Consider the following 14,769-nt stretch of genomic DNA (forward strand, 5'->3'; position numbering starts at 1 on the left):
CGATGTCTGTTATAATACCCTATAAATATGGAGTATTTATGTTTTCACCAGAACTGTGAACGAAACAAGAATGTTCGCTTTAGTCAGGTCCCGAAAATTGGAATCTTAGGATGCCACAAAATATGTTGCCTACTTTATGGGGCTAGCAAGATATGTATATTGCGAACTCATTTTTGTTAAAGGACATACTATAACTACTAAGCTCTCTTATTCTAAGTTAAAAAATTAATTTTCTTAGAAGTCAGTGTTTTTTCTTATTTCAGTTTATAGCTCACACTCAGTATTTCTTTATTTCAGTTTTTAGACATTTATGAGTACTTTACTTTGACGCCAATCTTAACAGTATAATTTTTCTGATATCAATCCAATAAACTCATAAGCATTTCAACTCGAATAAGAAAAATAAACGGAATGCGATCACATTGTTTAAAATAATATATATAACAAAACAATATTTTGTTTAATAATAATGCGGGTCGCGAATTTCACACGCAAGTGATAAATATTAAACAATTTTCGGTATTATCTACTAATCAACAGCACCTCTTACAAGGGTATTTCAATTGTCAATCTTTGCAATACAATTTTCCCTGTCTTGTTGGTAAGTCTAGCTATCAATGTGGCTCGCTTTGTGTGAGTTGGTTTTATATTTTTTTTCAATGTCGAGTTCACTTTTTAAAGCGGGGCATGAGCGTTGCTATTGGGATAGATCATTGAACGTTCAATGCGCCTTGATTGAAGCGAGTCGAGGTTTGAGTTTGAGTTGAGTGATCATCGCCTCGCGTCGCATTCGGATTCGGATCGCTCAAGTGGAGGCGTCTGCTTCAAGGCACTTTTGATTAATTCTCACTGCACCCCCTGCCCCACCATCACCCCTCGCCGATAAGGGAATGCGTTTCCTGCCCTTGCATGTCAGCAGATAATAACAATGGGAAATGGAAAATGGGAAAAGCTGAGACGAGTCGAGTTGAGTCGTGGCGGCATTAGAAAACCAACCAAAAACAACCGACTCGAGTCGTTCGAGAAGTAGATAAACCACAAGAAGTAGCTGAAGACGGGGTCTAGAAACGAGTTCAAGTACAATCCCAGAACGAAAGAAGAACCGAGAGGGAGTGAGAAAAGTATAAAGGATTTAATGGGGAAATGGAAAATGCTGTGAAGCATCAAGCTGTGTAGCGTTTTCTGGAAATTTCCTTGAAGCAACATCAGGGAAAACCAAGAAATCAGGCTACAAGGAAGATGTTTTATTAATTCACAAGATTAATTAATTTGGTTCAGATATTTTATTATACTATAAATCTAATTAAACACCATGTATAGAATTGGCAAACCAAAAAAATCTTAAATTTTTGGGCATAACTATAATGTACTTAGATTACCTAAAAAATTCTTAAAAATTCCTTCCTCATAGAATAACTATTCGGATTTATTTTCTACAGTTCAATATCCTTATAAACTTAACCGCTAGACCTTCCATACTATTCACAATTATGGAATGTTTTGCGTATCCAAACACTATTCGTTCCTTTGCTATTTTTTTGCACATCACACTAATTGTTTATGCAGCAAACAAAAACTTATAACTATTGTTGGGTTCGAGCAAACAAGAGGAAATTGTAGCGAAATGGAGGAAAGCAGTTCAATACACTGAGACGAGGCCATGGCCAAAATAATGCTGTTTGAATTAGAATTTGGCAATTCCCAACAGGCGATAAAAGAGAATACATACGCATGGGCGAAAATTCCAACGACCTTGGCTAATAAAAAGCGTGGGCGGGGAAAGCTTTTCGTAGATTATATAACTGCACCCGAACTATCAGCTGTTGAGGACCTTGAAAACCCTTATCGAATCTTAACCTTTTGCAAAAACTACGAAAATATAGCGAGTCCGGAATAAATAGAAATGAAATGCTGATAAGCGCACCTATTCACCCCCTCACCATTCACACCCACACACTTCGACTTGTTCTATTAGCTATTTTTATCAGGAACAACAGAGGCAACAAATATGGGCCAGATCCAAGAAGCATTATATGTATTGGGAATACTCTTAAAGTCATATTAAAGATTTTTATGAAAAAACAATTATTTTCCTTCTTTCATGACATCATACTATCTATTCTATAAATCTCTAAAGGTTTGAAATCCCCTAAAAAGGTGTCTGAAAGTATGCAATTATATATATATTTCTATATGCTATTGAATTTTGTAATACAATCCTATAGTATAAATATACATAGTATGTACAAAATTTAAAAACTCCAAAATTTATGGTACCCTCCTTATAAAGGGCAGTCGAAAAAGTGACGCGGGGATACAAAGCGCAGGGAATGCGACGGGGATAGACTGGTGAAAAGAGAGGCACATATAGGAACAGAGATAAGCGAACTGTGGGCCGCGGAATTTGTGCTGCTGACCTTCATTTTGGTTTCGAAGCTGATAACAAACGCTTACTGATAACAGACAAACTGTCACTGCCGCTCCATTAGTGTGTGTGTGTGAGGGTTTATTGTTATTATTTAAGTTTGCTGGCTGGTTACGTCGATAAGGCGCATGTTGTTCCACTGTACCCGTAATTCTCACACACAAGCGATCTGATTAGTTGTTATTATGGCATGGGCAGTGCCCCAAAACTATTATGCATTACGACTTTTATCTGTTTCACACGTGGGTGGGGCTCTTCAAGGGAAGTACTGTACTGACAGGGGTTACAAGGGGTTTACCATGTAATCGCAAAGGTTTCGAGGAGCAAAACTGTCTGTGAAAGCGAAAAAATAGTGAAATATTATGTGAGCCATGCGATTAGGTTTTTTATTACCTAATGATATTTGAAGAACCTTGGGCAAAATTTAGAAACTAAACCACAAAGTGTGTGAAAAAAGTAATACATATAAACTTTCGGTTGACTCTAAATGTTTATAAACTTTTTTATGTTTTTATGTATTTGGAGATATATTTTTGTAGCTTGTACGTTTTATCGAAATTTGTATGATATTTTGGCTTGGGTTTAATATAATTATATATCCGAATTTGTTATAGTTTCTTCAACTTATACTTTCATTGCGTTATGTTTAGGTCATATTTATATAAAACGACATAACTATGAAATTTGTATCCAGCTTTTTACTTTACTTTTCAAAAAGTTAAAAAGGTTTTCAATACATTTTCGCTCGCCTAATTTTTCTCCTCGTCGATTTCAATCGCAAAATGTTCCCTTGTCTCAAGTGGGGGCAACCTTCAGAATACATATGTATGTATTATACACATTTCGGCACATTTCGTTCTTGTACCGATTGCCCCCTTCGCCATGACATCATGAACAGGCCCAAAAATTATGCGTAATCAACGACACAATCCTACCAGAACAACAATGCCGGAAAAAAGAAGCCACGCAAAAAAATTAAATTGCTCGAGTACGAAAATCACAAAAAAAACCTCGAAAAAAAAGAAAAAACAACACAGACGAAATACACACATTTTCAGTGCGTAAGCCGCAAAATGGTTGGCCTTCAAATTGACCGAGTTCATGAACGCGGACGGACCGACGGACTCACGCACCTTCTCATTGTGCGTTAATTATATAGATACAGATACTCAAACACATAGATAAACCAAAAAAAAAAACGATAGACAGACCGACAGACAGACGGGGAGTTACGCAATCCGAAACTGGTTTCGGAGTTCTAAAATCTACTTGCCCAAATTGTTAACAACTTATCGGGGAAGTTTTTTTTTTTTTTTTGATCTCGTTTACTTTACCCCCCGATTTTTTGGCAAATTAAATCCACAAGGAAAAATGTTTAAAAGAGTCGTTCAACTTGATCCGAAGAGTACGGTGGAGAGGGGAAGCCTTCAACTGCTCGTCAACCGATTAACAATTGTCAATGATTATACCACAATAAAATAAGTAAAATAATACAAATTTGATGCCGCAGCACACCACACACTGAACCATTTCTCTGCCATGTGCGTGCGGCCCTCATTCTCAATTTATCGGTCAATTGTACGCCGTACGCCGCTTTCCGGAGAGTTGAAGGCGACTGCGTCAGGGACACTTCTTTATCGGAGCACTTTGATCCAGCTGTCGTGACTAAGTGACTAAGTAACCACCAGCCAGCCAGACCCATATACACCATATACTGATAAACGGAATGAAGTTATTCGCAACATAAAACGGGAGAGCGGTCGAGATGATGGGGGAGAAAGCCAATGACATTTCCAAGGAGTTCGTTCACTCGCCCCATGATCGCGAACAAGATCATGACATGGCGAAACTCTTTGGAAATTGGCAGAGAAAATAAAGTTGTAAGTAAAGCAGCAGCAAGTAATCCTCTAAATTCGAATCAGACCAGTATTTCAGAGAATTTTTTCCATAGCAGCTTTACGATTCCTACCTTAAGGTAGGTATTATATTTGGTTTAGTTTATACCCCAAGTAGTCTAATTCCAATTGCTATACAAATTCTGTTGTCATACCTTTAGTTAAAATTAAGTTATTTTCCCTAGCATTAATGTAAAAGTAAATCCACACAGTCGGGTATTCCCAAAATGCTGATAAGAAAATATACATTTTGTGCTGCCATCCAGCCAAGTCATACTTCACGAGGCATTATTAATGGCCTCTTGAAGACTAATAAAATAAAATACCATCTCCCAAATAACGATAATAATACATTTTTTGAGAGTTCACCCTCATTGAACTTGACCCCCACTTGAACCCCGGGATGAGATCTCCTCGGAGGTTCCACTTTCGTTTTGTCTGCTCGTTTATATGGACACACGTATCTCCAGACTCGAACTCTCGGATCCGGGACTTGACTCTTGAGCTGCTGCCTTGGACTGTTGTCATTATTGAAATTGCATTAATAAGGAAGTTCAATGTTTATTTTTGTTTGGGTCTGGCGGCAGAAGGAAAATGTGCTTTTATTGTTATTATGCCGCTCGAGTTTCTGATTACGGAGTCCGGTGGACGATCAACGTCAGCAAACCGATGTGAAAGTGATCGAAGAGCAATGGGATTAAGGTAATAAGAGCTTTGATTCAAGGATGACGGAGGTGGTTTGATACCTCAAAGAATTATCCATATTTGGGTTTGTCAAACAGAATTGTGGAAGCTTTCTGGGTGACTCAATTTGTAGTACAAATTTAGAGGCACTTCTAAGAATCCAATTATAAACGAATCTCGAAACTATTTCCTCTTTTTTGTAGGCAACAATTTAAAAGAGCCTTATAACACCATTTCCTCCCCTACATAAAAATAGTGTTAAACACATTGTCAATTCCATTCAATAAACAGGAGTATTAACAGCTAATTTACCCAAACATTTTCCACACTTCCCACAAAAATACCCCCATAAAGACTAAGAAAATAAAAATATATTTCTGTGTTTGTTTGGAGAAAAACATGTCGTATTTCGAAAAGAAAAACAAAACCCTCCGCCTAACGAAGAAAATTTGTTGAATTTTTCCCCTTCGACAAATGTGCCGAAAAGTTGAAAAATGAAAACAAGGAAAACTCAGTCAAAGATTATTTTTGGAACGCCCGAGAGAAACGGCGGGTGTCTAGCCTTGAATGGGTCAAATGTGGGGGTGGTGGCCAGAAGGGTGGGGTGGGGGATTATATGTTGGTTAGGAGGGGGCTCCTAATTTAACCACACGTGGCCCAACGATCCAGGAAATAAATTTAGCATTGACCTAGGCGATGTTTTTTCAGCATTCATGGGGGTTTATTGCCTTTTGGCCGTGTAAATATTTGATTTACATGTTTTCCGCCCAGTGTCAACGACTGAGAGTCAACGATCCTATCCAGCGGCTTCGAACTTTTCATTATTGTGAGTGATATAATTTTTAATTGCATGTAATTTCATAAATTTTCACTCCACCGAAGTTTTATTGAACTCCGTCGAGGGGGAGGGGGAGCTGGAGAGATGGCCAAAGAGGCAGAGAGCGGTTCTCTTTTACTCTCCGCTCGAGCGACATGTGTTTCGCTCTCACAGCTGTTGTTCACCCTCACTGGCTTATACTGAGTTTATGCGGTGTTCAGTTCACGAATTTAATAGTGTGATAGTAGAAACTGTGGCTGCAAAAACCACAACACCCATGTATGTTGACTTTTAATTTTGAATTATTAGTTGTCACCAAAAGAGCAAGATCAATGAAAATAAACTAGGCAACAAATTAAGGATTATTAGAAACATGTTCAAAAATTAAAAACTAGTTTTTGGGTAATCACTCATGATCAACCCTCTATCGACCATTTCATGAACGGATTGCTCCGCATAAACGCGGTATCTGTGGGATCGCACGCTCCTGCTCGCACCCGCTTAGTAGCCGGCAGCACATGTTTCAAGTGGGGAAGTGGAGAGCGCACTCTTTCTCTCTATCGCAGCCGACGTCGACGCTCGCTCCCAGGGTCGGCTGGCCGAAAAAACTGAACAAGATCCGACGCGAATGTTGATTTTCCTTTCATTGACTAACTGCCGCTCGCAGCGCGCAGATCGCTCCGCCTCGTTCCGTTCCGTTCCATTTCGATTTCAATCCATCTCGAGTCGCGAGTTTTTAGCAGTGTAGTGATTATTCCGTGAAAAGGATAACCCAATAGTGAATTACCACAGTTTTACAATAATTTTTAAAAGTGTTCAGGAAACATGACAACATTGCCCGAGTAGGGTTCCAAAAATTCAATGCAAAGGATAAAATAATATTTTAGCAATATTCAAACAAGTGCTTCAGAAACCAAAACTATGCCTACGGCTGGAAATTTAAATTAAATAATTTAAATTTAAAATTCTAAGAAAAAGTGTTAAGTAAACCCCAACAAAATGTTAATGTCCGCGGACAGTTCAGATAGCGCCAAGACCTCTGTGATCTGCAGCACAGTGAGTGCTAATATGGTAGCACCACCAGCCCCAGAACAGCCCAGCACCACGGCACCACCCATTTTGGGTGTAACCGGTCGATCTCACCTGGAGAACGCATTAAAACTACCGCCAAACACCAGTGTTTCGGCCTACTATCAGCACAACAGCAAACTGGGCATGAGCGAGAATTACAATCCGGAATTTAGGAGCCTGGTAGCACCTGTCACAGATCTGGATACTGTGCCACCCACAGGTGTGACCATGGCGAGTTCTTCGAATTCTCCCAATTCCTCCTCCGTCAAGCTGCCCCACAGCAGTGTGATCTTTATGAGCAAATCGAGTGCCGTCAGCACCACCACTGTGGTGGTGCAACAACAGCAGCAGCCACCACTGCCCCATCATTTCGAGTCCCTGCCCCACCACCCACAACAACAACAGCACCAGCACCAGCCACAACAGCAACAGCTACAGCCGCAACAGCATCACCTTCAGCACCACCCACACCCGCATGCAATGTATCCGCACGGATATCCGCAGGCGAATCTTCACCACCCGGGTGGTATTGTGGTTGTGCCGGCGGATTCGCGTCCTCAAACCCCGGAATACATCAAGTCCTACCCAGTTATGGATACAACTGTGGCCAGTTCGGTAAAGGGAGAACCTGAGCTCAACATTGGTGAGTTTTATGGAATAGGAAAATAAAGGATTAATCAGAGGATTAGGATCAATAGGATAAATTTAAATTACTACATTAAACTGAATTGCCAAAAAAAATTATTCTAAATTTTAATTTTGTAATTAGCAAAATATGGATCCTTAAATTTGACTTAGCTCGTACTTTGCTTAAAAATGAATTTTGAAATAAACTAAAATATTTTTGCAAAATATGACTTGACATATCAATAAAATTTTAAATTCTGTAATTTGTAGTATTTTATAACTTAATCCAATTCATTTTAGTGTGGGCCATAAAAGTTAACTTGTGGTGAATATAAATTAAGCCGTAATTTGCACCACTTATAATAACAAAATCAGTAGAAAATTATTCTAAAACAACAGATTGAAACTATAAAGACAAATAAAGATTAGAATAACTTTTTACTTAATCGATATTTTAAGCTATTTTGAGCAATAAAAGGCAGAAACCAATCAGAAAACTGTATTGATCTCATAAAATAAAGCAATATGATGCTTTGCTTCCGTTTTAGACAAAATAAAAACCTTGAAGGCCAAAAACATAAACATAAAACGCCGCTATATCTCAAAAATGATATACTTATTGGCGGTAGGAGAGAGAAAATCCGATCTCGTGTTTGCCGATCTGATTTGATTTTGACCTTCCCCCGCCAATTAGCATTAGGCGTATTAGCCTGGCAAGGCGGAAATTTGCAAGGTGGCGCCTCATATAATTATTGTGACGTCACAGGTACCGCAATCGTGTGACCATCATTATCAACGCTATTATCATTATCAGCGCGATGATCGCCGTTTAGTCAGTCAGTTTCAGTAGTCATCAAGGTCGTTCCGCATCCGAAATCATTTTTTGTTTAAGCGCTTCGAGTTCAAGTAAGTTCAATTAACTTGAGCGCTCAACACATTTTGGTTTTTCTCATTTTATTTATTTATTTTTTTACTTAACCGAAATTATAACTGTACCAATGTCAGGCTATTGTTTTATGACTAAAGGAAGTTAATGCACTTCATGAACAACCGGTTCAAGACTACGGATCGGATCGGGGCAATCGCAGTTCAAGCGATGAGTCAAGGTAGTTCTTCCTATAGAGGGGAACTGGTTGATTGTCGTTTTATTTCTGGCATGGGGGTAATCTGTGGATTCCAATAAAACTCGTCGGGAGCGCAACCTTGGACAACAGAAAGTGTCGTTTTGGGGTCTTGGGGTTTGGGTGTTTCCAAGGTGTGTACGATAACGACAGGAAACAGATAATGGGAATGGGATTAATTGGATAAAGATCTAAAAGATTTTTATATTATATTTAAGGAATGATTTTATCAGATCTAATTTGGGGACTAAATTGCGGTTAAGAAAGTTGTAACACATTAAAAGATAGGTATATTAATGATCTTACTATTTTACTGGAATAATGCTTTTCACGACTTATACCGCTTTACCTCTTAACTCAATAAATTTAACACCTACTGCATGACAGTCAAATCGAAAGTGAAAACCAAAATAATATTTATATGTGTCTCGATTATGTCTCCAATTTCCATTCCCCCCACCACCGTTTCTCACCCACTATCGTTGCCATTATTTGCTTTACTTTGCAAAAGTGTGTTTTTCCCCATGCTTCGATATTTATTTATGCGTTTGTGTGTTGGCATTGCATTTCACTAAGTGAAAAACTGGGCGAAAGAGATGGGGCGATGACAAAGTCGGTTTCCAAGTTCATTGCTACCCCTGTGGATCGCGGATCGCGAATCGGCGGATTTCTTTTCGCATTCGCAAATGAATTTCTTGCTGTTTTGGTTTCGGCCGGGTCGATGTGCATCCGTTTGCCAAGTTTCGCATTTCAATTGCCGCCAAACGAAAGTGAAAAGCGCAGCTTGACTGCAGCTTGACTTGGCCAAAGTCAGAGACAAATTCACTTTTTACCAAGGCGACTGCGCATGCGCGTCCAATTTACGGGGAAAAAAAACCGGGTCTAAGCCTCTTTGACATTTTTACATAGCAGCGGGTTAATGACTCCTCCAGGTGAACAGTACCCAACCCCCCACGGCCCACCCCTCTGCTAAATGTCGGTGAAAGTCAAGCTGCAACGCTACAATTGTCCAAAAGAAAAGTTCGCCTTGCCATTGCTCTCCGCAATTTATTTGTCTTTTGCTTTATTTTATTTTCTTTCTTCGCTTTTCGCAGGCGCTTTTCGCTTTTCGTAGGCGGCTCTTGAACTTTTGCTCACTTCGAAAGTTAACTCTATTCGATTTTATTTTATTTTCAGTTTATTTGATTTTCGTACGATCGTGTTTATTTTTATTGGCACAATTATTTGTGCATTTTAGAAATTTATTAAGCGGCCAAAGACCTGAAAGTGAAAACTATCGACAAAACGAAAGTAACGAATTTTGTGTTTCTTATTGCAATTTATTTAAAGGTAAACTTTGGTTTGGGCATTTTTTGGGGACTTTTACTTTTGGTTAATTGTCTTGGCAACGAATTATTAAGGGCTTTTATCGCTATATAGTAGGTATAATACCAAACACTTAATATTTAAAAAACATCTTAGGATAATACCGTTTGGGTTTAGTAGCCTTTAACTTTTCTGAAGTCTTTGTTCTTTCTGGAAGGAAAATATCCATAATTGTTCGCCTGATTTTCGAGTACTGAGTTATTTTTAAAAAATATGTGAACGACATAAGCACATTTATTGCCAAAAGTATGCGTTCCCACGACTCGATCAGTAACCTCCGAAAAGTTCAATAAATTAATGAAACCCAATAAAAGTGCAAGGCACTCAAAAACAAAACAAACTCGAAGATCAATGCACTCAGCATTCTTCCCAAAAAATTAAATAAAAATTCGGTTTCGTTGGGAGGTGATTAATTTTCATTCCCGCCAAAAAAATATCCCATTGCATAATCGGAATTTTAGGCGGCAGTTGTTAATTCAATGAACTCCAAGCGAAGGTGACTAAAAATCGCGCCCACTTTACAAGGTGTCATTTCGAGCTCCGTTGACCTTAGTTGCGTTTTTTGAACTTGACGAAAATGTTGAATACAATTTTTTTATTCTTGACTTGATTAAACGATACATTGAACTGGCGCTAAAATAAAGCAACAGAAAAACCTGTCCGAACATTTCCGCATTGAAGTTTGTAGGCAGAGCGAGAACGCTTCTCCCCATCTCTCTCTCTCCCTCGCTCTCCTGCACGCGCAAAATTTTTATTGATTGAGCGAGAAAGAGAGAGAAATAGAGAGAGCAGCAAAAATTTCAATGTCAAATTTTAATTTAGTGGTCTTTTTTTTTTCTCACACAGAACATTGCCAATATGGCCATATCTCCCTCTCTCTCTCTTAAGCGATCCTCCCTCTCGCTCACTCTCGTATTAATAAATATTTTGAGTATTCGAAATTTGGTTGCGAGCGTTTTTTTTTGGGGTGTGTGTGTGCGTGTGCTAGGGGAGCTGCCATTTGTTTGGCTTATTTCTAGTATTTCTGATAGTGCCCGTTCCACCTCTTCGCAGACACCCCCAAAACCCCCGCCCCTTTCCGTATCTGTGTGCGTGTGAAGTGAATGAAACTTTCAAGGTCGCCTCCGAGTGCTCGTGTGTGTGAGCAGTGCGTATTAGATAATTCCCATAGATTTGGCAGCAAGATTATACGGTAAGCTAAAATTTCACAGACTGTGGCGAAATATTATTTGGAATACATTTGTAACAGGAGATTCAATAAAGTAAGCGCAGAAATTTTGATTGCTGAAAATGTGAGTCAAAATCTTTTCTGATAGAAAAAATATAGAATTATGTATGACAAACAAAAACATTTAACTTTTTATGTTGTACAATGATCGTTCCAAACCTAATATTCAAATTGGAAGATAAACAAAATTCCCACATTATATAAATTCGGTTCTTTTTTATTTATATAAATTGTGTATAAATAAAAAAACCCATTATTCAGAATAGAATTCCCAAACACATTGTTAGGGAAAAATATTTGTTCGTTTAGAAACTGACCAAAAAATTAATGTTAAACAGCCTGATTCACGGCCTAACTATCTAATAGCGTAACTAAACAATAGCGTTCGAATTCGATTGACCAAAGTTTTTTTATCACCATTCCCTGTAAGCACCTCCGAAACGCTCTCCTCATATGTTTTATTATTATACTGAAAAATCGGAATTTCATTTATCAGGCTATTACACGTGTCGCCGATTAGCGAATGCCAAGTTCCCAAGGCGATGAGACAGCGATAGAGGAAGGGAAAGAGACGGCTAGAGGGGGGAGGAAGCAGACAGAGATAGGGAGGGGCAGACGGAGGGGCCTCTCCACTGACCTTGTTGTCTTTGTTTATAGAACACAAATTGGTAATCCATGAGCGAATCTATTACAAAAGCAAGTTCTTGCCAAAAAAAAAACACCTATATTTATATAAATCACAATGCCAATGACGTAAGCCAGACGATTCCGAATCTGTTTCCGAATTAGGAAAGAAAGAGAGACCGATTCCGAGGGAGATGGGAACAGAATGTGGCGTTCTTTATTCTCTCAACGCCCCCAAAAAATATTTTTAAATGTGTGCCACGAAATTCCCCGAAAACAAATACAAAAACAGCACAAAGGAAATACGAACAACAACCATAATATTTTATTAAATAAAGAGATATATCTGCGTTTTTTTTTTCAAGTTCAAATAAACATGCCAGCTGTGATTGTTTTCCTTTTTTTTGTAGCTTTCTTTTCTGATAAGAACTTTAATTACGCTTGCTAGTCTTACAGATAGTTTTGTATCTGTATCTATACGGGAGGAAGGCGTTTATGAATGTGATGTTTTGGTGTTTTGCTTCCTAGTTGTGAATCTATTGTATGCAAGTGAATAAAAAATCTTTGGGAATATAAGATTCGTTATTAAATGCAAACGATATGGTTCAGAAAGAGAAGTTCATCTTATAGAAATAAAAATGGAAATTAAAAGGGTTGCGTTCTTTTAAAAAACCTTATATAATAAAAAGATTTCATGATCAGTGAAACCTAGTTCGCCTAATTAAACCATAAAACGTCCCCCTATGCAATTTATTTAATTAGCAGACCTTAAAGTAGATTACTAACCTACACTCCCGTCGATTACTATGTATCTGCATAAAAAGATCATGCAGTCTGGAAACTTGAAGTGAATTCAGTCAGTGGCGTGCGAGAGATCAGTGCAAGACCCCTTTTCCTCTGTGCAGCCTGTTTTGTTGTTGTCCAATGCAAAAGTGCAACGATCTGCAGTGCGAAATGTCAGTGAACTTGGCGGCATTGCAACCGTATAGATGCTGCTTGTGTGTGTGTGTGTGTGGCACAGAAATAGCAAAGAGCAGATACAGATACAAGTTGCTCGTGATCGTGATGATCGTAATGATGACGATGGCCATGGCAGCGTGAAGATCATGAACATTGTTTGCCATTTACAATTGTTTACAAAGCGTGGCGTGTCTGATTGCCAGTGAAAAAGAGGAAGTACAGAAAAGATATAAAAATCGGGGGAGAGAGAGGCCTAGAAGATCTTCTACCAGCGAGAGAAAGACTTTCTTTGGAGCTTCCTCAACGTGGAAAAAGAACCAAAACAAAACCTGTTTAAAGAAAGTCTTTCATTCAGCCGCGAGAACTTGTTTCCGCCCCGAAAGAAAGTCTTTCTCTTCCGCTCCTTCTTGGTTCTTATTCTCTCTCTTGTTTACTTTCTTCTGGTTTGGTCGCCTTTTTTTTTGTTTACCTGGGTACCGGTGAAAGTTACGTAACATTTCTTCGGCCAAGAACGAGCTCAAGTTCAGCAACAAGTTTTTTGTTGTCTCGCCCATTTTGTTTTGCTGCTTTCTTCGTCTTTGGCATTGGCATTGCGCTGCTTTTATTTGAAGAAAGTATTACGTCGCCCTCGGGGCACATTCTTCTGATTGTTTTTGGTATTTGACAATGAAATGGAAGTTGTAATGAAAGTGTTAGGATGATGAGTTCATTTTTCATAATTTTTGATAATCGTAAAATAAATTTTTCAAGGGCAATGTGAGACAAATTCGTATGTTTTAAAACCTATACTGTTAACAGATTAATTTTGTCATAGAAGATTAAGTAAAAAATAATGCAATATATATTTTATAAGTATTTCTACGATCCTTTTTTGACTGCTGATAATTTTTTCCCTCAACAATTTCATTAATGTCCCTTAACGCTATTTCTGTTTATTAATCTTAAAATTCCCATCTTTTATTTGCAGAATTCGATGGCACAACGGTGCTGTGCCGTGTTTGCGGAGATAAGGCCTCCGGTTTCCATTACGGCGTGCATTCCTGCGAGGGTTGCAAGGTAAGTTATTGCACCACATATCCTTTAAGGAGCAGAGGGGTTGTCGCAACTGCGGGGGTGGTGAGGCAAAAGTGTGCTCGCCACGTGCAACTTGATGCCCAACCACCAACTTCGGGTCTGACATTGAACTCTGTTGACCTCCTTGGCAGGGAAAAAAAGGGATCAGGAATTACTTAAACAGGGTTGTTTTTCCCTCTCTCTCGTCCTGTGTATTCCCCTCTCTATCAGCAACAGGCCCTTTGCCCTTCACAAAAACCTGCGACGTCGTCTGGCGAATTGTCCTTGCATTAAATTGCGTCGCAATAAAATAAATCAAAATGTACAACAACACAATCCTGGGCAAAAACAAATGAGACACAAAAAAAATTAAAATAAAGCAACCACCAAACCAGAACGAAACCTTCAATGCTGCCTTTGTGGATGATTCTTTTCATCCTGCACTGGAAAATCAAATTGGGGATCATTACAATGCTATGATGATTGTATTTGAAGGATAATATATTAAATACAATTATTTCCCTTCTAAACATTCGAGTAAAGTAAAACTTAAATTATTACATTCTGATTGAGAGCCTAAAGACCTCCAAAATTCTTCCTTATTGTTTAACTAAACTAAATCAAATTATTGAAATTTTTAAGTCTTATTAAGTGTTTGGCTCAGTGTATTTCGTGGGCTCCTGCTGCTTAAAGCCTCTGTTGCCGCCCTTTGTCGTCTGTGACATTGAAAATGCCGGCAAGTTCATTCGCCCAAAGAGCTGAACCTCTGGACAGAGTCCAGTGATCGTTCCAGTGATTGTTCCCTTTCCAGAGATGAGTGTCTCGCATGATGAAATCTTATTCGACCCGAGCTTTTCCTGCGGATCGCAAGAGGATCGTGTCACGCCATCATCCCTATA

At 38.7% G+C, this 14,769-nt stretch overlaps 1 protein-coding gene across 3 annotated transcripts in view; it reads left to right on the forward strand.

The window, feature by feature from the left end:
* The window catches only part of LOC108052568 (ecdysone-induced protein 75B, isoforms C/D), a 109,897-nt gene that overhangs the window by 53,899 nt on the left and 41,229 nt on the right, over positions 1-14,769 (forward strand). For 2 of the 3 annotated variants that reach the window (XM_044456787.1, XM_044456788.1), the window contains one exon: positions 13,785-13,873. In XM_044456787.1, the coding sequence (XP_044312722.1) occupies positions 13,785-13,873 (89 nt within the window). Of the gene's footprint in view, positions 1-6,466; positions 7,536-13,784; positions 13,874-14,769 lie in introns of those variants that run through there. The other variant, XM_017134979.2, reaches the window with a different exon arrangement.

The sequence above is a fragment of the Drosophila rhopaloa genome, unplaced genomic scaffold, assembly GCF_018152115.1.
Source record: "Drosophila rhopaloa isolate 14029-0021.01 unplaced genomic scaffold, ASM1815211v1 contig_150, whole genome shotgun sequence".
Classification (NCBI taxonomy): domain Eukaryota; kingdom Metazoa; phylum Arthropoda; class Insecta; order Diptera; family Drosophilidae; genus Drosophila; species Drosophila rhopaloa.